General features: G+C 53.4%; 1 protein-coding gene across 3 annotated transcripts in view; it reads right to left on the bottom strand.

Moving 5' to 3' along the window:
- The window catches only part of STX1A (syntaxin 1A), a 61,124-nt gene that overhangs the window by 7,867 nt on the left and 28,355 nt on the right, over positions 1 to 24,902 (bottom strand). For all 3 annotated transcript variants that reach the window (XM_065695148.1, XM_065695146.1, XM_065695147.1), the window contains exons 4-6: positions 13,768 to 13,842; positions 9,940 to 10,013; positions 3,289 to 3,397 (exon numbers count right to left, since the gene is read on the bottom strand). In XM_065695148.1, coding sequence (XP_065551220.1) covers positions 3,289 to 3,397; positions 9,940 to 10,013; positions 13,768 to 13,842 — 258 coding nt within the window. The remainder of the gene's footprint in view (positions 1 to 3,288; positions 3,398 to 9,939; positions 10,014 to 13,767; positions 13,843 to 24,902) is intronic.

Raw genomic sequence — 24,902 nt, 5'->3', positions numbered from 1 at the left:
CCTGAATCTACCTCAGGAACAAGACCAGAGTCAGGGTTGAAGACATACCTCTGCAGCACGGCTCACATATGGGCTGGGTGGCCCAGGCCTCATCTTATACATCTCTTGGACTCACGGACAGAGGTGACTGTCCTGTGTGATGCTGGTCTAAACAGTGAAGACCTGTTAGTGCCCCCAAAGCTGTAAGAAGATGCAGCTCTACAAGCATGGGTGGCTGGGGCAGTGTTACCCAGTGCAGCTCAGACAGGCTGACACTGCCTGCAGGGTGGTTGCGATGAGCTGACTCCATCCATAACAGCCCAGCATGTCACAGACTGCCACCAGCCTCCCCGGCTCCTCGGACCCTCCTGCTCAGTTGGCTGCGAGGGCCAACTCCAGCGCTGTGCTGGCATTTCCATCCAGTGAGGCACTTCCAGCTCAGACAAACACTGGTCATTCCTGACATGAAAGTGTCACAGGAATCCTAAATCGCCCACCTCAGCACCACGTGAGCTGCCGGGGCCAGAGCAGCCCCCGGACCTTCCTGGCTGAAGGGCAGCCTGGGATACATGCACAGCTTGCCTCTGCACATCAGTTAACCTGCTCTTGCAGAGTGAGGCAGAGGCTGATTAATTCTCACAGGGCCTCTGGAGACAGCAGATGCCTTATTTCTGGCTCCTTGGCCTCACATTTAACAAAACCATTCACAAAAACAAGTAGTGGCTGTGCAGCACCTCCATGCCCACCAGAGAAAGCTCCTCGAAGCTTCAAATCCAATTTCCCCGGAGCAAAACCTCATCAGATTTGTCACAATGGACAAAACAGCGAGGGAAAAAGCAAAGCAGCAACACTTCCCACCACAGGCAGCACGGAGGCTTGTGCTGGCGGAGCACGGCTCCCAGCAGCAGAGGGGACACCCCTGAGGGAGGCACGGTCCAGGCAGAGGACAGCCACCGAGCTGCTGTGCTGCCATCACCAACCCCGGGACACAGCACATCCTGGGATCCCCTCACGGCATCTGCAGGGCAGACAGACCCTAGGAGGGCTGGGGGGTGCCCCACGGGGTGGCTATGGCCTGGGGCAGTGACTCTACCCCCCCCTTTCTTCTGTGACTGTCCTATTTCCAGAGCAAGAAGCAGAGCCGGGCAGGCTGGAGAAGCTCACCAGGTGTGGGGAAGCCTCCCCAGGGCAGCTGAGAAGTCCCTGCTCTCACACTTTAAAGCCTGAGTGATTTGCTGGCTTCAGTGTCAGAGCTCCTGGCTCTTCCTGTCCTCGGATTCATCAGCTGAAAAGAGAGCTGAGGATTTCATAGAGCTTCCTGCAGTCACCACATTCCAGCTGAGCTCTGCTCCAAATAACATGTCCAAGGGCCCCCAGAGCGGCAGGGACTGAAGGTCCCCACTGGGACACACCAGGACAAACAGAGCCCTCTGCCCAGGAAGCAATCCTGATAAAACCTCAATAACCCTGTGGCTTTTGACAAGCCTTTTTGTCAGAAGGGACTTCACGGTGTCCTGACAGAGGAACCCAGCTCTTGCAAAGGACTGTGCACAGGACTGTGTACCTTCCCAGCACCATCCTGCCTCTGCATCTGCTCCACACCTCCCGGCAAAGGGGAAGCTGGTCCCTCATCATCACTAAGACACCTCCTCTGCACCCAGCCACTGCACCAGTGTGTCCTGAGCAGCCTTTCCCTTGCACCTCCTCAGACTCTGCCAGGCACTGACAGCCCCACAGGATAAACAGAGCAAAGAAAGGGATCATTTAATATAGCTCCATAATTCAAGCAAAGCATCAGAGTCCTTCCAAAATCCAGAAGCAGAAAAACAAGATGAAGGTTTTTTCAGGACAATAAGGACCTAAGTAAGCCCTTTCAAACTTTCTCTCTTAGAAGGGATGTACAGGGATACCTCAATTCCTGTTTCCATTCCAAGCCATCCCTCTCGCTGGAGGGGCGACAGCCTGGCATTAGCTGACGAGTGAGCCAGTCAGCTGGAGCAGTGACACACTCATCATCCCGCTTTACATGAAGGCACTGCTGAGCTTTGTGTCAGCCAATCTTTCCATTCGGCCAGTGTGAATCATTTCTCTTATTATTATAGTTCATAAAGACTGATCTTAACAGAGGAGAGGCTTGCACAGCCAAGTCTCCTTCTAGCCCTTCAAAGAAACTACCATGTGCTACTAGCGCGCAGACTCCTGGGCATCTGCAGCTCCTGAAGGACATTCCCACAGGTGACTATCAAGGACACCATTTTGACTCCAAAATCTCCTACCTTATTATTCACTGTGAGCTGTGAAAGGGAAGAAAACCACACATTTGCTTGCGAGAAAAAAACCAGCCCTGGGCTAGGATTCTGACCCTTTCATTTGAGCCCCCAAAACCATGAACACCTCTGAAAATGAGATTATTTGCAAAAATCTCTGTTGATCTCTGCATGCCCTGACTTCTCCCTTGCTTGCTTGCTTATTCCCCTAATTAACTGTGGTGGTGTGGTTCTTCTTTGCTGGGAGATGATTAAAACTAAACTCAGGGTCACTGATGGCCACGGAGAACCACCAGGAGGGCAGGTTTTGTGGACAGGCAGGACCAGGCTTCTCCTGATCTCAGTGCATGCTGGTGACATCCTTGGAGGTGTCACCTGGCATCCACCTTTGGACACCGAAGACACCACTACTGCTGCCAGGAGCCACCAGGGTCCTGGGAGACGCCTGGAACAGGCACTGAGGCTTGTGCTCTTTGTCCAGCAAGGGAAACAGCTGGGAGCACAGAGTGCCCCCATTTCAAGAGGTCTGTTCTCTGGTTTTATGTTCAGTTCAGTTCACTGGCAATGACAGTCACCCAGAGGAAAGGCAAGGCAAGACATGGGAGTCAGGAATCCCCGCCAGCTCCTCTGAATTCAAAATTAGCTGTAACCAAGGAAGAAATTATCCTCCCTGTGCTCTTTGCGCTCTCTACCCAGCAGTCAGGAAAACCTGCGGGGAGTTATTTTGTGCTTTGCTGGATGCAGTCTGCCACTGAAATGCAAATACCACCACATGAAGTCCCTGCCCATGGCAGGGGGGTTGAAACAGACGACCTTTGAAGGTCCCTTCCAACCCAAACCAGTGCATGATTCTGTGATTCTGTGACTATCCCCCAGCAGGAGCTGTGTCCTGGTTGCTCCCATGGGTGAGAACACAGCCCCTGCGCACTGTGGGTTTCCAAGGGGGAGCTCTGCACAGTGGCAGGAGCTGCTCCGATCTGTGGGAGCCGGGGTAGGACACGACCCCAGAGCTCGGCTGCACTCCCCCTCCAGGTTTACTCACTGATCTCCAGCTGCCTCTGGATCCTGCCCTTGCAGCGCTCCCGGTAGTCAGTCTGCGTGGCGTTGTACTCGGACATCACCTCCACAAACTTGCGTGACAGCGTCGAGTGCTGCAGAGGGGAGAGGAAGGGAGAGTGGGGTGAGGGTCCTGCAGGACGGAGAGTCCTGCCACCCCCGAGCTGGGGCAGGCTCAGCCCTGAACACCCCCTGCCCCTCCAGCAGCTCAAAAAGCATTTTGAGCCCAGAAGTTGGTCCAAGGAGTGTGACGAAGTGCAAGGGGGCAGCAGGTGATGTGGCCCCAGGGGCATGGACCAGACACACTCCTCACCCAAGCCCAACCCAAGCATAACCTTCAGCCCCCCAGAAGACAACCCGTGGTGGCAGCAGACCTGAGAGTCATGGTTGGCACCCCCCTCCTCACCCATACCACAGCTTGTAGCCAAGCAGCCTGGAGCCGAGGCCACAGCGGTGCCCTGGGTGCAGCTCTGCTGGCCTTGCCACACTGCCAGGATGCGCTGGACCTGGCACAGGCACAGGATGGGCATGCAGCAGTTACTCTGTGCTGCTGGGGTTGGGTGGGGAGGTCCTGGGGGAGCCCTGTGCCCTGAGCATCAAACCCTGACCTGTCTGCACACGGCTGGTGGAGGAAGCCCAGGGCTGGGGCACACAGGCTTGGCCAGGGTTTGTCTGGGGCAGCTGTCCTCACTCCAGAAGCGTGGTCCCACTTTTCCTCCTCACACTGGAGGGCTCCCCCAGGCACCAGCCCCACAAGGACACAGGGGATGCCTGCCTGCCCCAGGCTGAGCGAGCTGCCAGCCCTGCACACAGAGCACGCTCACCTTGCGAGGCTGCTTTCCCTTCTCCAGGAAATGCACCAGAAAACCTTAGAATTACACTTGACCAGGGTGCTGCTGAGCACTGACCCCCTCCCCGAGCTGGCTGCTGCGCCTGGGGAGCACCCGCGCTGGGGGCCACTTTGCTGTCTGAGCCAGCTGTCAGGATGAGCTCTACAAACAGCCCTGCAGGTGCTCAGGAAGGGCAGGACAGAGCATCACACGCATCCTTCATCCAAACACAGCTCTTGAATTAGCCCTTTCCCCGATATGCCAGAAATGGAGTTTCACAGTATTGTGGACTCAGAACAGTTGAGGTTGGAAGGGATCTTCAAAGAGTCAGTCCAACGCTCCCTTTTCCCCCCAAGTAAGCAGGGGCATCTTTCACTAGATCAGCTTCTGGGAACATTAAAGCCTTTGGACTGCTCTTGAGGGCTGTGGAAGGCTTTGTTTGGAGGTAGTCTTCCTTGCAATTAAAAAAGGGATGCATTTCTTGTTCTTGATACTGGTTGAGCTGTTTATAAAGATGCAGAAAAACCCATCCCACCACTGGGAGCTTCACTCTGACCAATGACATTTGCACAACATGAGGAAGCACCAGCAGTAGGACATGGGGCTCAGCCATGCAGCTCTGCTGGTGCTGGCTGCCATCACATCATGCCAAGCTCCTTGCCCTCCATGGCTGCTGGCAGCAGCATTCTAAGCAGCATGCTCCTGTTCCCTCAGCTGTCCCAGCAGGAAGGGCTGGCAAGGGGGTGTCACAGGTCACCCATGGTGAGAGTGATGTTCTGTCATCCTAAAACATGTAATGCTGAAACGGGCTGCGGACCCTTCCCAGCGCTGGGGGAGAGTGGAGAGGGTGATGGCCCAAGGGGATGCTGGTACTGTGCAGCTCATTAGAGCTGTGAGCGCACAGATGGCAGAGCTCAGCCCTCACCAGCAGCTGCGAGCTCACACAGGGCACAGGCAGGGCTCAGGCTGTTCTCCTGCTGCAAAGCAGCAGCTTCTCAGGGCATGAGGGGTATTCATGAAAGGATCATGGACCCACAGAATCACGTGGATCAGAAGGGATCTTCGGAGATAACCCAGTCCCAACCCCTGCCACGGGCAGGGACCCCTTCCACTGGAGCAGCTTGCTCCAAGCCCCTGTGTCCAGCCTGGCCTTGAGCACTGCCAGGGATGGGGCAGCCACAGCTTCTCTGGGCACCCTGTGCCAGCGCCTCAGCACCCTCATGGTACCACGTTTCTCCCCTATGTCCAACCTCACCCCATCCTCATCCAGTTTAAACCCATTGCCCCTTCTCCCTTCCCTGCAGGCCCTGGTCAAAAGTCTCCGTCTTTCCTCTAAGCCCCCTTGAAGTCCTGAGCAGCCACAGGAAGGTCTCCCTGGAGCCGTCTCTTCCCTGGGCTGCACAGCCCCAGCTCTCCCCCCTTTCTCCACAGCGGAGCTGTCCCAGCCCTTGGACCATTTTGGAGGCTTCTCTGGATCAGGAAGAGCAGTGCAACGCAGCATCTCTGTAGTGTCAGACATGCCCAGGGCACACCAGCATTCAGGTGTCAGTACACCAAGAGCAGCCCCTTCTCCATAAGACAGCACTGGAGACTTACTGAAGATATACTTGTGTTTGCTTTGCAGTTACCCTGAGCAAGCAGCAGCTTGGTATTTATGGCAGAGACTCAGTCAGCTCATGGTATTCCTCCTGTGCTGGCAAACCTCACACAAAAGCCCCCAGCAGCTCCAGCTTCCACAGGCAGCCTCTGCCCAAGAGGTGCCTGGCCCAAAGCAGGGTTAAACCAGCTCCTGAGCATCATGCCTTGAAATCCAGCAAAGGCGTGAGGTGCCATCCAAGCGACTCTTCTTCTGCCTTCTCCCCATCGTCTTCCTAAAATCCAGTTCATTCTTATTAAGCTAAAGAGAATCAACACATTGTTTATCTGCAGCCAAATATAGCCTGGGTGTTACATGACAGCCCTTTCTGCTGAGCAGTATAGCCCACCATGCCTCTTTTACTTAAGAAGTTATTTAATTTAGGGTTTCTCTTGTCAGATTGTTATTTTATGTTCCCACAGGCATCCCACATGTCTGAAAAATGCATTTGATTTTTGAAGGAACACAGAGTTTCATGCAAAATGGGCTGGAAAAAGCATTTTTAATGGCTTTCAGTCATTAAATAAAACTACCTGAATATTCAGGGTAAATAGAAAGCATATCAAAACGTACCTTGCGTTTGAAAGAAACTCACTAAACAGAAATTATTAACTGAAGTTAGCAAATGGGGTCGTTGCACCTGGGTCCAGCAACTCTTCACTTCCCAAGCACAGGAAAAGCAACCCAGTTGCTGGATTTCCAAAGAGCTCACACAGCTCTGGATACCCTCACAGGGCTTCCACACCCCCACAAAGCATCCAGTGAAACCTGGAACCTTGGCCTTCAAGGTTTCTAATGAAGAGAAAGACATTTCTAAAGTGTGGGGGTGCTGGGGTGGAGGAGGGTGCCTCCCTCCTGAGCGCACTGTGGGTCACAGCAGCAGCAGAGATCCTACCCCTGAGCTCCCACACTTGGGTTTGTTTCAGGGCTGAGCCCCACACCAGCCAGATAAACCAAGCACAAAAGCAACTAGAGCAAAAGCTGTTCTGAGTAACGAGGACCCAAACTACTGCTGTTTGCTCTGTTATGAACTCCAGATTTGATTATTATAGAAACATGGTGAATACTGTTGAGATGCCTGGGAACCTGCGTCATTGGCAACGTTTCTGGGCTGGGGATGCCCCTGAGAGCTGTGTCCCCAAAGTCCCCCATGTCCACCCCCTTTCTGCTGCTGGTGAGCTGAACAAGACAGGGTGCTTTATTCAAAGTGCTGCTGTGACATGGGGACAGAGTAGTTTAAATGTAATGAGTTAAGAACATAATAACAACCGGCCGCTGCTGCGCCCTGGCAGAAACTGGACAGCAAGTACTATCTACCTGTTTGGGTGTACTTTGGGGAATGATGAGAAGTTCCACTGCCTGAAAGTAGCTAGGACCTCTGGCAATTCAGTACCATATACTGTTTCTTAATGCAAACTCACTCCACACTGTTCCCCACGTGACAGCTACAGCTGGTGCATTGGTCCAGGTCACCCACTGACCAGAGCTGTCAGCTCCTCTAACCCACACTGTGTGGTGACAGGCAAAGCCAGCAACAGAACCCTGAGACAACACGGCTCTTGTGCCCAGCTCAGCATCAGCCTCCCTCCCATCCTGCACACATAAGTGTGCAAACCGGGCACACAAAGTCATGGGGTCCCAGCAAGGGGTCAGCATTCCTGAGAGAACGAGCAGCTGCAGCAGCGCAGAGCCAAGCCACCCAGGCTGGAAGCCAAAGCCCCAAAGCGGAGCAGTGTGCTACATCACGCACCTCAGCCTCCCAACACAGCGGCTCCAACCGCTGCGCAGGGGAGCTCCTCTCCCTCATTGCCTGCAGAGCCTAAAGAAATGCTCAGAAATGCCCAAATTACAAGAAAATCTCCCACTTGCTTGACTGAATAGCACATGGCTTGGGTTGTTCAGCTGTCAGAAGAGACAGCTCTGGGGGGACCTCACAGCAGCTGTTCAATATATAAAGGCAGCTCATAGGAAAGATGAAGAAAGGCTTTTGACCAGGGCCTACAGGGACAGGACAAGGGGTGATGGTTTAAAACTGAATGAGGGTTGACTGAGGTTGGACATAGGGAAGAAACATGGTACCATGAGGGCGCTGAGGCACTGGCACAGGGTGCCCAGAGAAGCTGTGGCTGCCCCATCCCTGGCAGTGCTCAAGGCCAGGTTGGACACAGGGGCTTGGAGCAAGCTGCTCCAGTGGAAGGTGTCCCTGCCTGTGGCAGGGGTTGGAAATGGATCATCTCTGAAGGTCCCTTCTGACCCAAACCACTCTGGGACTCTGTGGTGGAGCAGAGCCCTGAACCCTGCTCTCCTGTGTGCCAGGATGATGTCCCAGCTGCAGCGTTTCAACATGGAGCAAGTATAAACCCTGCTCAAATTCCCGGCTGTAGGCTACACAGCACCAGGCTGTGGCCACCTCTAGTTTCCTCAGACACTGCAGAAGTAACGCCTTTCCCTGGGAAACATGGGCACACCATGGGACAGCCGCTGTCCACTGCCACCTCCCTGCTCTCCCCTCCTTGCCACTGCCATTCAACACCTTCATTTGAGATGGCAAACAGCTCCTGAAGGGCACAGTGGAGAACTCAGCAGAGCAGAAAGCCCAGTGGATGTTTCACAGCACTGCTGTCAGCACACCGCAGTGTCTTCGGAGTGGTAAATGCAGAGATGCTGCTTCGCTGTGTGCTGTTGCACCATCCTTTGGTTTGCTTTTGCTGTGCCCCAGCAATTCTCATTCCCACCTGGTTTTGAGACAAGCCTTTCTCTCACCCCACAGAGGACTGGTTCTCCGCAGCCTCAGGCTCAGCTGTGACAGCCTCTGGTGCAGGGCCAGGAAGATGCTGGGCTCCAAGCTGGAAGCTGCCTCTGCAGAGGTGAGCATTTACCATCACTGTGGTAATGCTGCAGCACGTACTGCAGCCCAGGGCAGGTAACACAAGTGGCTTCCCACACTGAAAAGGAGATAAACGGGAAATGCCAAAACTCCTCCAACTTCACTGCAGAGAGCCTGAATAGGATTGTTACTGAGCTGCATTTGTGCACAAACCCTCTGCAAGAGCAGCAGCTCCATGCCCAGATCATCACCCCTGGGTGCTGAAGAGCTATATTGGCAGCTCCTGTCACCTTTAGCAGTTTAATGGTGTGCTAAAACACCATCTTTGCTGCAGAGCAATGCCTTGCCACTCTGCTCTGAGACACCTTGCTTTCATCCACATCCTCCACGAGAAGCAGCAAGGACAAGACACTGCAGCCTGCCCTGCAGTGATGCAGAGCCAGATTCCAGTGATGGAGCAATTGCCAGGTCTCTCATCTTGCCGGGTGCTCTCTCACCAAATGATCACCAGAAGGTTGGCCAACCCGCAGTAAAAACGACACACACCACCCCTCCATGGTGAGGCACACGACAAAACCTCAGCCCAGCAGGCCTGCACAGCGCTCTCTGAAAGGCCACCCCTCTTCTAAGACTAGAGTGAAATTTTAGGTGAGTTACCCAGCTGCACCAGGGAGCCTTGGGCTCATTTAAGAGCTGCTCAAGCATCCTTCCAGAAACACACAGAGACTTCAGGTTTCTGAACACACTGAGGGCAAACATTCTCCCCCCAAAGCTGGAACTTCAGAGGGTCTATGTGCTCCAGTCAAAACCACCTTCAGTGAGATGCTGAATGTGGATGTGAAGAAGTCCACTCATGTTCATCCACACAGACATCCAGACTTGCACACAAGGACAAAGCACACTGCTCTCCCCTCCACAGCTGCCTGTCCACATACTTATGACACAGGTCCTTCAGGCTGGCTTTGGCACTCACCTATTTGGCAACATGCTGCATTCCTTTGCTCACCATAACTTGACACCATACTTGCACACCATAACTTGACTGCTCTAAAGCCAAGCTCTCTCCCACCACCTCTGGGATCACAGAATTCCAGAACTGTTAGCGTTGGAAGGGACCTCTAGAGATCACCCAGTGCAACCCCCCTGCCACCCAGAGCAGGTCACACAAGAACAGATCCAGGTGGGTTTTGAATGCCTCGAGAGGGAGACTCCAGCCCCTCCTGGGGAGCCTGCTCCAGGGCTCGTCCACCCTCACTGGAAAAAGTTCTTTACACTGAAGACCCCTCAATTACCTCCAGCTGCTTCCTGTCCTCCCCATCCCAGTGCCGCAGGGCAGAGACTGACCTGAGTTTTCCTTATCCGCAAGTCAGCAGATGACCTGTTCAGTCCTTCCTCTTGTTCAATGCTCTGCTCAATACCTGGTCAGGGTAGAAGGGCATAGGTTATTTCATGCTGTTTGGAGAAGGAAAATTAACTGGTTGGCAAAGGGACTGTAAGAGACTGATGTCTGTGAACCAAGGAGCATCTGGCACTGAGCAGACCCCAGCTCCTGACCCTAGCCAGCAATTTAGCCTGGACTGGCAGCAAAGCCCCATTCCATTACTGCAAAGCACTCGGTGCCTGGCCACCAGCTGAGGCTTGGTGCTGTGGAGGGCAGCACCTGGGTTCCCCAGGCTGGTAAGTGAGGATTTAAATGCAAAACCGATGGAATTCTTGGGTCTGATCTCCATACTTTACAATATACAAACAACTGTGGGGACCTTATCACTCCCTACAACTGCCTGACAGGAGGATGGAGCCAGGAGGGGGCTGAGCTCTGCTCCTAAGTAGCAAGCAGTGAGGAAATGGCCTCAAGCTGCATCAGGGGAGGGTTAGACTGGAGATTAGGACAGATTTCCTCCCCAGAGGGTGCTCAGGCAGTGGAACAGGCTGCCCAGGGCAGGGCTGCAGTCACCGTCCCTGCAAGTGCTCACACACTGTGGAGACGAGGCCTCAGTGACACAGGCTAGTGGTGGCCTTGGCAGGGCTGGAGTAAGGGTTGGATTGATGATCTTGAAGGTCTTTTCCAATCTGGTTGATTCCATGATTCTGTGGAGTGCTGCTCTCCCCCAGCTAGGCAGGAGGAGGAATCACAGCTAAAATGTCTCTGCAAAATACCAAAGCTCAAGACTTCTCCAGGAACACTAAAAGATGTCCCAGCTGCCCATTCCTGCACAGGCAGGACCTAGCAGGATGGTGAGAGCATGCTTCACCTTATTATGCCCGGTAATGCAACTTAAGTGAGACAAATTCTTCTCTTGTCCAAAAACCATAAATGACAGCAGGCAGCAGCACTGCCCTGCTCCTCATCCCATCATGGTTGGGGCAGGGAGAGGGCAAGGGAAGGCAGGGCAGGAGGTCCAGCACAGAGCAAGGCAGTGCAAATCTGCTCCTTGAGGCCAGCTTGGGACGCACTAATTCGAACACTGAAATTCAGGGACTTCAAAAGCCTGTCAGTAAGCTCCCATCAGCCGGCTGGCCCAGCACACAGAGATGCACGGCGCCATGCAGACCACCAGGTGTGAGCTGGCGGTGTCCCTTGAGTGTGGCTGATGACACCTTCCCAATACAGATGTCCCACAGCCCTCTCTGCCCCCAGCACCTTCCACACTGGAGCAGGTTCCATGAGCCCAGTATGGGGCAGGTTTCACCTGAAGCAGGGACTCCCCATTCCCTGGAGCTGCCTGGTATCTCCCCATCACCACCCAGAGTGGCAAGGCAGAGCTTGCGACATCACCACACGGTGGGATCTGTTTCTGCTGTGCGCTGGTTAGCATGGGTGGCCCCACAGCAGCACCCTGTGGAGAGCAGCAGCACTGTGAGGGGGACTGTGGACCTGGGGAACCCTTTGTGGTGCTGGGAGAGGGTGTCCAGCAGCATAGCTTGCTCAGGGGAAGGGCTGGAGCACATCAGCACAAATTCTGCACTCCCTCCTATTCTCTCTTGGAACTAGCGTCTGACCTACAGCTTATGTGAACGGCCCTGTCTCACACAGCCTGATGGCCACAGAACTCCTCTGTGCATGCTCCTGCCTGTGAGCACACCGCCTGCTGCCTGCCCAACACATTCTGTCAGCAACCGGTCTTCCTCCACGTTTGTCACAAACCGCTCCCTGTTTCCAAGGAACAGTATTGGCAAACATTGTGCATTTATGATCATTCATGAATTCACATTTTCCAAGAAGCTGGTAATTAGAATGAGCCACTGCATGAGCAGCGTCTGTCCTAAAGAAGTTCATTTGTTGTTAGCAGATGGTGGTTTTGATCAGTCCCGACTGTTTTCTTTCATTGATCGTGCTGGGCATGATTTGGGACAAAGCACAAGGATTAATCATCTGTTGCTCCAGGTAAAAACGGTACCAGTGGGTCTTTTCTGGAAGAAGGAAACAGGAATTGGAGCCTGTCCTGCAACCCTTCAGGCTCCCAAAGCACCCTAAAAAACACAGAACACCTATGGGATGACACCTATGGAAAAGGATTTTTGTTTTGCATGGGCTAAACCCTGCCTCCATCTGGACACTGGGGAGTCTGGGCCATGGCAAGGGGTCCCCTGGTCTACGAAATGGGTACACTGACCCTTAGCTCTCCTTCCTGGGTCTACATGAGAGCATGTGTCAGGAGGACAGGGGGTAGCAAGCGGACAATGGAGGTACAAGACACCTTCTGCCATATATATGGGACATGTCCAAGGCAGTGGTGACAAACCTAGCAAACAGATGTAGCCATATCTAAGTTCTTCATGACTGCAGGACTCCCACGAAACCCTGGGATTAGGGAGAATGTTGCTGCCATGGGGGAAGCACCAGCTCCTCTCTGATCCTTCAGACACAGCCAGGTCTCCTACAACAGTCTCAACCAAATCCCATGCTGATGTCCAAGGCAAATCTGAGCTGTGCTGGGATGACCTGCCTCCTACGTCAAGATGCTACCATTCTCATTGACCACCTGCATTCCCTTGGATCTAATCTTGAGCTTTTGGGCTTGGCCGAGTGCTGCAGCACAGCCCCAGCCATCAGCAGGCTGACAGTCACGCTGTTCTCACTGTCCACTTGTCAAAGACATTGATTGACTCTTCGATGGTGGAAACCAACAGTCCCACTGGCCACGGTCTTTCCCTGCACTGCCTAAGTGGAGGCATGCCAAGACAACGGGACATGCTGATGAGACAGGATAACCTTCAGCAACCCCAACAATGGTGTTTCTTCAACACCACCTGCCCCACAGACTGTGTCTGGGGCAGCGGTGCCTCCTGCCCATCCTGGCTATGCTGTGAACATATCTGGGATGAACAGGAGGCACTGCTGCCTTGGGCAGAGCCACCAATGGTGCAGCCTGCCCTGGGGATTGAAAAGCAAGACCAGCCTGGAGGAAGCAGGATGGGGACAGTGAGAATCCCAGGCACCAGGACAGCATGCCCCATGCCAGCACACTGCACGGGGAAGAGGGACCATGGCTCTCCGCGTGGGACCCCTTGGTGCTGCACCTGCCTGGGCTGCCTACGCCAACATGGCTCACCAGGGAAGGGCCAGCTCTTCTTGGAGGCTTGCACATTCCCCAGCAGCACCTCTTCAACAACTCAGCCCTGGCAAACCAACCTTTGGCCATGCTGGGGGTTTGCTCACTGCGAGAGCCCCGTGCATGCTACTGCTCACAGCCCCACTCCCTCACCTCCATCTTGGGAATGGGGCACAAGGGGGCAAAATCACAAAGGGCAAATAAAAGCAGCTGGAGGATGCAAATGGGACAGAAAGTGACATCCATCCCCAGGAGATCCTGGCAAAGTAATAGCAGATGTCTCTTCCCCACACTCTGCAATGGCTCCCAGCGCCAGCTCAAGCTGACACCAGAGAATGCACAGATGGGGCAGGGCTGTGGGTCTGTAACCTGCCCTTTGCCACCCAGAGCAAACCACCACAAAACTGCCTTGACCCGTGTCACACCCCAGGTGCTGCCAGCGCAGGGCTGAGATGACAGCCAGGGCCCCATGGCCTTTCTGGTCAGGATGAATGGTGAGTGCTGGGCAGTGGAGGCATGGAGCAGGACACAGGGCAGCAACGCTCCCTGCCTGCTGCACCCCTGCCCAGTGGAGGGCAGTGGGCAGAGCTGCACAGCAGCATCACAGGCAAATACTCACTCTTTAGCTTGGAGCGTACTTTGTTTGCCGTCTTCTTTATGTCAGACATCAGCTCTTCCAGCTCCTCCTTTGTTTCTGAAGAGAAAAAAGGGAACACAGATGTTTTGGAGACTGCTAAAATCTGCTGCACGGCCCCTTAGCATCTGGAGATGAGTACTGCAAGCACTCCCAGCTCCAGACTGGGAGCACTTCTACCCCAAGCATGCTGTTGGACTCTCCTAACAGTCCTAAGCCTGGAAATAACCATGCTGGTTGGGCAATGAGAGAGGCAGGAAGCTATCCTGCAGGACCACCTGTCCGCACAGCCCTAACCTGCCCGGTATCCAGTGTTCAGCAGAAAAGGGAAGGGAATTGATACACAATCCACAGTGATGGTTCCTGCAGTGAAATGAAAACCACTGCTGGTCACCAAAACCCTTCTGCTCAGTGAGGCATTCAGCCCTGTGAAGAAGGACTCAGGGATACTGGTGGGTGACAAACAGGACATGGCCCAGCAGCGTGCGCTTGCAGCCCAGAAAGCCAAGTGTCTCCTGGGCTGATCACCAGCAGCGTGACCAGCAGGTCGAGGCAGGGGATGCTCCTCCTCTGCTCTGCTCTCCTGACACCCCCTGGAGCTCTATGTCCAGCTCAGGGGTCCCCAGCACAAGACATGCATGGACCTGGTGGGTCCAGAGGAGCCTTCAAAGCAGCCCAAGGGCTGGGACAGCTCCGCTGTGGAGAAAGGGGGGACAGCTGGGGCTGCGCAGCCCAGGGAAGAGACGGCTCCAGGGAGACCTTCCTGTGGCTGCTCAGGACTTCAAGGGGGCTTAGAGGAAAGATGGAGACTTTTGACCAGGGCCTGCAGGGACAGGACAAGGGGCAATGGGTTTATACTGGACAAGGGTGGCGTGAGGTTGGACATAGGGGAGAAACGTGGTACCATGAGGGTGCTGAGGCGCAGGCACAGAGTGCCCAGAGAAGCTGTGGCTGCCCCATCCCTGGCAGTGCTCAAGGCCAGGTTGGACACAGGGGCTTGGTGCAACCTGCTCTAGTGGAAGATGGCTCAGCACACTGGTACCCAACTGTGCCCTGCCTGTGCAGCCCATGATGCTGTGCACTGCAGAAAGGCTGGATGCTGGCACCAAATGCCCTGTGCTCACCCATGGGCTTGTAGCTGGCTTGCCAGGGATGTAACTGTGCCCCAACTGTGGTACTGGCCAATCCCAAAACTCAGTCTTGACACCAGCATGTTGCAACATCGCAAGATCCAGATACAAAAGAATGTACAAACCACCTGCCATTCAGATATGATTTCCAGAGAAGCTGCTACCCCAATGCTCCCTCTTGATTTTGATGGGATCAACACTTAATTAAATAGACTTTGTTTAATAGACTCTAGGCACATTATCTGAGTCATTCCAGTGGCTGTGGTAGCTCTGTGCCATACGCTCCCACCTGCCAGTCACAGGCATAACAAGAAAATCATGATGATGGGAATGTGCTGGGTGAAGGTCACATCCTATGGCTGGCTGTATTCATCTCTGACTCAGAGCTTAGAGCTTCGATGCTATTGTGAAAAGGAAAAAGGGAACACGTCTGCCAATACCTTCACCCCAGGCATTCTGAGCAAGCCAACACAGCACCTTTCCAGGGAAAGCACTACAATTATGTATGAGCTAGAGAATAAGCACAAAGGCAGGGAAGGAAGAGCTCATCCCCAGCTGGAGTTCTCATTTGACTAATTATTATTTTTTTCCCCCATTCCTGAAAGAACTTGTGTTCAATGAAGAAATAAACCAGCCCAGGCTGAGTAACTGCCTGCACCCAGACAGGCTGGGGCCAGCTCACAAGGAAGCAAAGGCCCAAGAATGCTGGGGGACAACAGGCTGCCAGGAACACAGGGTCAGGCCAAGAGCCAGGCTTGTTCACCAGCAAAGGCGAAAGCCAAAGGGGCTCCTACTGTAGCCTATGACTATCCAGCAGGAGGATGGAGAGAAGCTGGAGCTTCCTGGAATCCTTGCAGGTGACTTTCAGCTTCTTGCCGAAGTCTGGAGGAGCACAGGGACAGGACAACCAGCAACGGGCCAAGCTGGGATAAGGAAAATTCAAATTAGACATTACGAAAAGAAAATGTCATCATGAATGAGGTCAAATACTGGAGCCAGGGAGTCTGTGAGCTGTCCATCCTTAGGGACATCTTAGCATGTGGCTGTGGGTGAAGGCCTGAGTAACCTGACTTGCTGGAGGGTACTGGACCAGGGACCACCAGGGTCCCTTCCCACCCACATCCACCGTTGATCCTAAGAAACAATTTCACATAACTCACTGCAATGTCATTTCCCTTCTTCCTGTCAATGTGGGCTGAGGGATTTGCTGCAGTGATGCCATCACTGAGGATGCATAGGGCGAGTGGTGAGCACAGGTGAGAAGCTCCCCAAGCTGGCTGCTCAGGAAGGGGGCAGGACCAAGTGGACCAATGGAGGGGACACAGGACAGGGAGCTCAGCTGCCTTTCCTCAAAATATTTCCAACTGAGCAGCAAGGAGAAAACACTGCTGCCTGGCTTTGAGTCACGGGATGTGTGAGGATTACTTGGCGACCTGGCAGCACAGATTTCCCAGACAATTATTTTCACATCCATAGCGTCTGTTTAAGTGACTCATTCAAATCTATTTAACTGTTCACAGTGAGTAACATTCAGCAACAGGAAGCTCAAGTACCACAACATCACCACAGCTCCGGTCACCCCGGCGAGCAGAGCAGCGCTGAAGGGCAAGATGTGATGGTCCAGAGGCCAGGCCAGGCTCCCGCATCCCACAGCCCACCAGGGATGTGTGCTCCACTCCTGCTGGCACCGAGCGCAGCAGAGGAGCAGGGATGTTCCTGTGGTCACCAGAACCTGTGGCCATGTCCCAGGAGTTCCCTGGGAGTGGGGAGGAGGCTTTGGTCTGGGACTGAGACCTGGGCTGTGACCTGCCCTGGAGGGGAGCTCAGGAAGCACAGGGGAGGTTGGGCGCAGGCAGGGGAACAGGCAGCAGGGGAAGCTCTTCTCCTCCTCCTGCCAACAGCAAATGGGGCACCTGCAAACGCCCAGCCCAGGCTTGTAACACCTCTCGGCTCCATCGCAGCCTCAGCTACTTGGGAAGGAGGAAAACCCAATTCCCCTGTGTCACCTTCGTCACATCTCTCCAAGCTCCCAAAAGCATCTCTCAAGCAACAGGAAAAGAGGCAAACACAAGGAACTGGCACCCAGAGCTGCCAAGCAGGATGCTCCTCATGGCAGGGAGGAGAATCCCACCTGCAGCCCAATGCTCATCACTGATGTTCACTATTATCCATAAAGAAGGAAGGAAAAAGCCTCCAAACTGCCCAGCAGAGAGCAGGAGGGCAGCAGCAGCAGGCACCAGACCTTCACCCTTCACAGTTAATGGGAAGCAACCGATGCCCCCCCGCCACCGCAGCATGCCTGAGCATCCCGGTGACAGCAATTTTGCACACTCGATACAGTTCTTGGCTGTCAACGCTTCCTCACTCATTTATTGTTCACATTAATGAACTTCTACCCATTCGTGACCTGCAATTCTCTACTGCCAACAACCAACCTACAGAATCCAGAGAAGTGCAATTTCAACCTCATTCATAACTGAGTTACCTGGCAAAGCTGGAAGAGAGATCTTTTTGGCAAACAGGAAAATGTAACAATAATAAACCTTACAACTTTTCTTCCGTCTCTCACAGGTTGCCATGGATGTGGCCGTTTACAGAATTAGGCTATCTTCTGAAGGCAAATGCAGAGAGGAAGCACAGACCTGGCAGCCCCACAAGCTATCTGGTCTCTGGGAATAAACCATAAGGAATCCTTCCTAGGAATACACAGTGTGGGTTGAAATATTTTCCATGGTGTTCCATGGCCTTAAAGTAATAAAAATCAAACCTGTTCTTAAAATCATCAGGGAAGAGATTGGCTAGAAGGGCTGCTGCATCCCCAAGATGGGAACTACTGATCAGGCAGCCTCACCTCCAAGCCCAGTAAGATCACAGAGCATGATCTCCTCCTGGAAGACATGTTGAAACATATGGATGGCAGGGAGGTGATGGGAGACAGCCAACATAGCTTCACCAAGGGCAAATCATGCCTTAGCTGGTGCTCTTCTATAATGGAGTAACTGCAACAGTGGACAAGGGAAGAGCTACAGATGCCATTTACCTGGACTTCTGTAAAGCCCTTCATACGGTCCCCCACAATCTTCTTGCCTCTTATTTGGAGATACATAGGTTTCATGGGTGGTCTATAGATGGATAAGGAATTGGTGGGATGGCCACATCCAAACTGTTGTAGTCAATGGCTCAACATGCAAGTGAAAACCAGTAACAAGTGGTGTCTGTACTCTGACCAGTGCTATCTTGCATCTTCAACAACACAGACAGCACAACTGAGGGCACCCTCAGCAAATTTGTGAGTGACCCTGGAGGGAAGGGTGGCATCAGAGGGACCTGGGCAGGCTGGAGGAGTGGGTCTGTGTAACCCTTGTGAAGCACAACCAGCCCAAGGGCAAGGTCCTGCACCTGGATGAAGACAATCCCCAGTACCAGCAGATGGAGGGATGGAGGGATGGATGGAGGGACGAAGGGAGGGACGGATGGATAGATGGAGAGCAGCCCTGGAGAGGACTTTCCAGCTGAAGTCCCATTTGCCAAAAGAGATTTGGGGTATCAATGACCTCTGTGCAGTCCTTCAGTTCCCAAAGGCTGATGACCCTTCCTGGAAATGGAGCTCGGAGTCTGACATTGCAACTTATTTATTCAAGCTCGGTAAAATGGGACAGAACGGGGGAGCACACAGAGGGGTGGGCAGGAGAGAGCTGAGTGACCATGAGCAGAGCCAGGATTGTCCCTTCCACACAGAAGCAACACAAGGAGCTGCAGCTGCTTGCTGAGCTGCAGAAATAGGACACACTGATGCTGTCCATCTGCCTTTGCCAGAAGACAGGGCACAGAGACATCCGGTGCCATCGTGGAGTGCTAGCAGCCCCGGGATTTGTAACTTCCAGCATGCCAAGAGGGACAAATCCTGCCGGAGATGCAGCAAGGAGAGGCACTGCCAGGGATCAATGTCAGTGCAAGGCATCACAAGGTTTTTACACAGGTACAAAACAGAGATGATGCCTGGAAGGGTCTAAGAAGCTCTTACAGACCCTCTGGGACTAAAGGTGCTCACTAAAACACATCATCTGCACCACCCAGCTGCATTCGGAGGTGATCTGCATCAGGCTAAAACTGTACCTCTTGACTTTTCAGGTCACTAAAAAAGGCAGCAGGTGAGTAACTGATTTTTCTGGGACACCATTTTAGATAATCAAAAGGTGGTAACATCAGTGGGACTGCACTTACAAAACACCGTTCTGTAGTAGCAGTGATGGATCCTGTTTCACACACCCTGGGAACCCAATGTGCTCCTCGCAGCTGCCGGTCCAGCCGGGCAAAGGTGCTGAGCTGCTGTGGTCACCAAGAAACATGGAGAACAAGGCCAGTGGCCGGACACTGAGAGCTCTGCAGCACTGAGAGCCCTTTCACAGCCTGTTGCTGAGCTGGCCAGCAGCTGAGCTTCCCCCTCGGGTGCTCTCATCCCACAGCCGTCCTCCTCCGGCTGCTCCGGGCTGGCCCCAGAGCCAGAAACCCCCCTGGGAAACAAACCTCAGGATGAAGGGAGAGCTGTGCCATGCATTAACTGCTTCTCCTGCAGCCATACTTGTTAGCTGCTTATAACCCCATCAGCACAAATGAGGGGACAGAAGTTTGCTCATAACAAAGCGTTTTGGTGATGAACCTGTGCAAAAGGTGGAGGAGACAGACAGGCAGCACAGTGCCTCCTCTCGGTTCCTCCCTTTCAGAGCCAGAGTTGGTCATAAAGAGCTAGGGATGAAGGGGAGCCATGTAACCCTGCCTGGACACATCCACGTGAGCTCAAATCCAATTCGTGCAACCACACGGCTCCAGGATCTGCTGCCCGCCCTGCCTGCAGCAGGCTCACAGAACCAGCTGCCGTCACAGCCATGGAGGGCACCGTTCGTATGCAGCAGCAAGCCCTGTGGGACCTGCAGCTTGCCTCCAGCATCCCCAGCCATGCTGGTGCTCCAGCTTACAGCAGGAGGTTGCTAAGCTGTCAGGAAACAGCAAGCAGTGATAGCTCAAAGCGGGGGGGGGGGGGGTGGGGGTGGGGGTGTTACGATATCTTTTAATTAATTTCTCAACAATAATGATGCTCCCTGACTTACAACGCCAGCTGAAGAGCATAGCTCTCTGCACAGCAATAAGGTCCTACTAAAACACAGCTCAAAGCAAACAATAGGCCTGATGAAGGCACAGTAGCTTCCCACCCAACCGACCTGGTGGATGCTGGGTGGGTGAGGGCAGCGGCTTCAGCCAACAACCCTGGCCCACCAGCGAGCTCCCTCCACGTGGGGCACCCAGCTGAGACCTCAAAATGTATGTGAATGAGCAGCTTTGAGTGGCTGCCTCCACCAGCTGCAGATGTGCCCAGCCATCAGAGATCTCCAGCCCTGGGGGTCTCACAGCATCTCTCCCAAGGTTTTGGGGTGCCCACCTCTCCGAGAGCAATACTTAGCTGGCTGATGAGCAAACAGCTTGCTTTCCTCCCTGTCCTCCCCATGGCTCTCCTCAATCCTCTCCATCCACCCCTGTCAGCTCCACGGTGGCACTCCATGCCCTCAGGACCTTTCCTGCATCAGCACCTTGCCCCTTAACCAGCTGCTCCCAACCCACCCGGGGCCACATGCCTCTCCCTGCGGAGCTGCAGGAGGGATGCAGGGTGAAGTGGGATGACAGGGCCAGGGCTCACAGGCAGCAAAGCTGACCTGGCTCTCCTGCAGGCACAGGTCCCAAGTAAAGATATTTTTACACCACCAGGCTGCATTAATTGTATTACCCTCCTTTCATTCTCCCAATTGAATTCCACTTCAAATACTCCATTATTTTCCCCAGAAGGAAGGTTGGGTTAATCAGTAATTACTCAGCTCATTCCCCATCTCTTCTTTTCAAAATCCAATGCTGGGCTACCTCCTAAACTTCTGATGCTCGTAAAGTATGTGGAGACTTGCTGGAAATGAACAGAGGCACCATCTTACTCAGCTCTTGGAAAACTTCCCGATCAATAACTTCAGACTGGACCCAGCAGTGTCTATTTTTGGTACTGACTGTTTAGCAACAACAAGAATTGCTGTTGGAACATAAGATCATAAGATACATCATGTGCTTTCCCCTATGTTTCTGTCCTTTCTGCATTATTCATAGACCTCATAGCAGCCTTCCAGTATCTGAAGGGGGCCTATAGGGATGCTGGGGAGAGACTCTTCATTAAGGACCGTAGTGACAGGACAAGGGGTAACGGGTTAAAACTTAAACAGGGGAAGTTTAGATTGGATATAAGGAGGAAATTCTTTCCTGTTAGGGTGCTGAGGCACTGGAATGGGTTGCCCAGGGAGGTTGTGAATGCTCCATCCCTGCTGGTGTTCAAGGCCAGGTTGGACAAAGCCTTGGGTGCCATGGTTTAGTGTGAGGTGTCCCTGCCCATGACAGGGGGGGTTGGAACTGGATGATCTTAAGGTCCTTTCCAACCCTAACTACTCTCTGATTCTATTCTCCCATTCCCCTTCATTAAGGCAGGCACTTCACAACAATTCAGCCCATACTTTGGGCTGCTGCTTGCTGGGTTTTCCAGCTGCCTGCCACTTCCATCTCTAGCTTCTGTGCCACTGGGAGAAAGTGGGAAAATATTCTTTTCCTTCCCACTACATATGGGAAAATGGGAGATGAATGTATACCAACGGCAAGTAAAACTCCAAAAGGAGGAGGTACAGAAAAGTTGTAAGAAATACATAAGGATGCAGGGAGGATAAAATGCTTTAAATTTGTTGTGTGCACACATGGTATAAAGGAGCAAGTCATGATCATCATGAACCAAAGGTTCTCACTTTTTGTCTTGTCTTCGGTTCCCCATTATCTGCTGAGACAAAATGGGGATTCTATGGTTCTATGACATGCACTGCCCACGGCCCATCCCCAGGCTGGCTGCCTGGTTATTCCACTGCTGTGTGTCTCAGTCCCCCTCACCCCTGACTTTGCCCATTCTCCTCACCCTGGACCCTGAGCAGGGCAGTGGCCATCTGATAGCTCCCAACCTCCAATGGAGCTTCCACCAGAAGATTTGGCAGGGCAGCACCCTGACCAGGTCAAGCAGTTGTTGCAACCTGCAGCTATGTCAGGTGTCAGAGCAAATGGCTTTGGGCATAAGGAGGCCAGGAAGGTCCCTAAGAGCTATCCACTGCACGGCACCCCACTGCATCTCCGTAAACAGCAACCCACAAGCAATAATCATAATGCATTTAATCAACAAAGGGCTTTGGTCATTGGAAGGCTTTAGCAGCAGCCCAGGTCACAGAGCATCAAGAGAGGCAGCAGGAAAGGTATGGAAAATGTCAAAAAGGGAAAGACATCACCTCACAGCTACGGGCGCTTGCTCAAGTATCCTGTTCATAGAGCCATGGACTCACAGCATGGTTTGGGTCGGAAGGGGCCAGTCCTCCTGCCACCACCACCCCGCTCACTGCAGCATCTCCCCATCGACGGCCCCTGTGCCTCTGCAGGCACCGCTGCCTGTGAGCCCCTCCTGCCTCCCACTGCCCGAGCCGAGCTCAGGGCTGGGAGCTGCGCCGTGCCAGGCAGTGCCGACGTGCTCCCCAGCACGCTCACTGCAGCCGCCTGCTCCTCCCCAGCACGGCGTCACCCGCCTGTCACCAGCTGCCTTCTCCATGGCTCTCATCAGCTCACTGGAGGGGAAACCTCTGATGGAGGAAGGAACAGGGAATCCTAAAAGCAAACCGTGCTTGTTCCCTGCTTCACCACTCTCACCTTCCCTCGTTGTCCTTGCTCAGGGCTCCTCAGATTAGGGCAGGTTACCTCTCACTGCATGAAATAAAGCCAGAGAAACTAGGAATCGTGGTAGGAAGGGAGGAAAACCAACTTAACAAAAAAGATGAAACGACACAGTCTGAATGAACAAAAAACTACAGAGACCCTACAAAATTACCTCAAAACAGCGCAAGGATGCAGTCGGGCTGGTTCAGAAAGGAAGGGGGAAATAGAATGGATGTGGGTCTGGGATTGTACAGACCAACTGCCAAGTACCCATCCACCCTCTTCAGGTCTCGCATAGGAAATAGGGACAGTTCTGTGCACTGCCTGGCAGTGGCCTGCACATTTCCTCCTTGGCTCACCCGTGCCCTCCCAGCCCCTCGTCTCTGCAGCCTCCCCTCACTACCTTGGCCTCTTCCATCTCACTTCATTACGGATTCCCCTGCGCGTTCCCTCCCTCCGGGCGCTGGATTCCAGCCTCCCCTCCCACTTCACTCCCCAGACTCCTTTCTTTGCCAGGATTTGCCTTCACCATTCGCAGCACTGCCCTTATTAGCTCTTAGCTTATTGCCCAGCAGGACCGAGGGCTCTGCCCTGCCAGCTCACATGCTTTGCCCCAAGCATCTGCTGTTGGCACCTCCTTGGCCAAGCACTGTTACCTGTCAAATCATTGGCATACTTAAAACAGAATCTCTTTAAAATTTAACTCCTGTGCAAGCGAAGGCATCTGCAGGCAGCCCCTGCTGCACCTCCCTGCTGCCACACCGCAGGAAGAAACAGGCCCTCACGCAAGAGCATAGCCCAGAATTTATCCTCTCCAGGACCTCAGCAACCCTGAAGTGGCCACAGGAGCCCTCCTCCTCCCCAGCTTGCCCAGGAATAGACATCCCTCTCCCTGCAGGGTGGTATTTCTGCCTTAGACAGCACGTTTTATGTTCCCAGTGAATCCTTGGGGAAATCACAGACTCACAGAATGGTTTGGGTTGGAAGGGACCTTAAAGCTCATCCAGTTCCTTCCACTGGAGCAGCTTGCTCCAAGCCCCTGTGTCCAGCCTGGCCTTGAGCACTGCCAGGGATGGGGCAGTCACAGCTTCTCTGGGCACCCTGTGCCAGCGCCTCAGCACCCTCACAGGGAAGAGCTTCTGCCTAAGAGGTCATCTCTGTCTTCCCTGTTACAGGGGCACAGACATCTCATACTGGGGTGTCTTCTAAACGTGGCCATGCCCCGGGTATGCTGGGTCACAAAACACGGCTGTGCCCCCCCACCCTGTACACTAAAGTCATGGTGCATCCTGCTCCTCCTCACCAAACCCTGATAAACAGAGGCTTTTCTTCATCCTAAGTTATCCTTTTCTGCGCTTCTGGCCCATGGATCCAAACCCAAAGTATTCACATGCAGGGGCTGCTTTACACGAACACACAGCCAGGTCCTGCACTTGCACCAAGACATACATTGCAGTTCCACTGCAGTTCTTGCAGGGACAGAAGTGTTTCCCTCCAAGCCCAAACCCTAACTCTAACTCTCAGTGCCCACCAGCTTTACCAAATGCAGGGGATGCTCCAGAAAGACAGCAGAAAACTCCAGCTGTTGCAGATGTGCAAAGGGCACTGCTGCTGAGCATGCTTCAGAGGGGTGGGTCCAACACAGCTCAGAAGCAAAGCTGGGGTCAAGAGATGTAAAGGTCTTAACTAAAGCAGAACGTGCAATGAAGAAAGAGCAGCAAGGAGTGTATCTTGGCATTGCCTGCAGTATGGAGCAGGCAGAGACTAAGCGGGGAAGTAAAGGTGTATCACACCCATGCCATCAGGCTGGACACAGAGACCAGATGATTAAAGAAGCAGAGTCAGATTGGGGAAAAAGGATGAATGAGTCCCATGCAGGGCTCACTCATAAATTCAGTACTTTCAATAAGAGCTTGCAGGCTGGAGGGAAATCCATTCACCAGCTTGCAGAGGCAACACAGAGAAGAACTGTGCTTGCTTCACCTATCTGATTTAAAGGCACACTTGATTAATGACAAAACCAGCCTAAAAAGCAACTGCAGAGATACTGAAAAGGGACAAATCTCAGGTGGTTCCTACAGACAGCAATAACCCAACAGCCAAATACACCTCCAGGTCCTTGTATCTGCCTGCACACTTGGGAGGACAGCTAGCAAGTAAGGCAGCAGCCGACAGCCAGACAGTTCATGCAGGGAACGAAGGCATTTTCTTCTTGGGAAGGGC

This window comes from Lathamus discolor, chromosome 14 (assembly GCF_037157495.1).
Source record: "Lathamus discolor isolate bLatDis1 chromosome 14, bLatDis1.hap1, whole genome shotgun sequence".
Classification (NCBI taxonomy): domain Eukaryota; kingdom Metazoa; phylum Chordata; class Aves; order Psittaciformes; family Psittacidae; genus Lathamus; species Lathamus discolor.
This window is presented reverse-complemented; position numbering and strand designations above follow the sequence as displayed.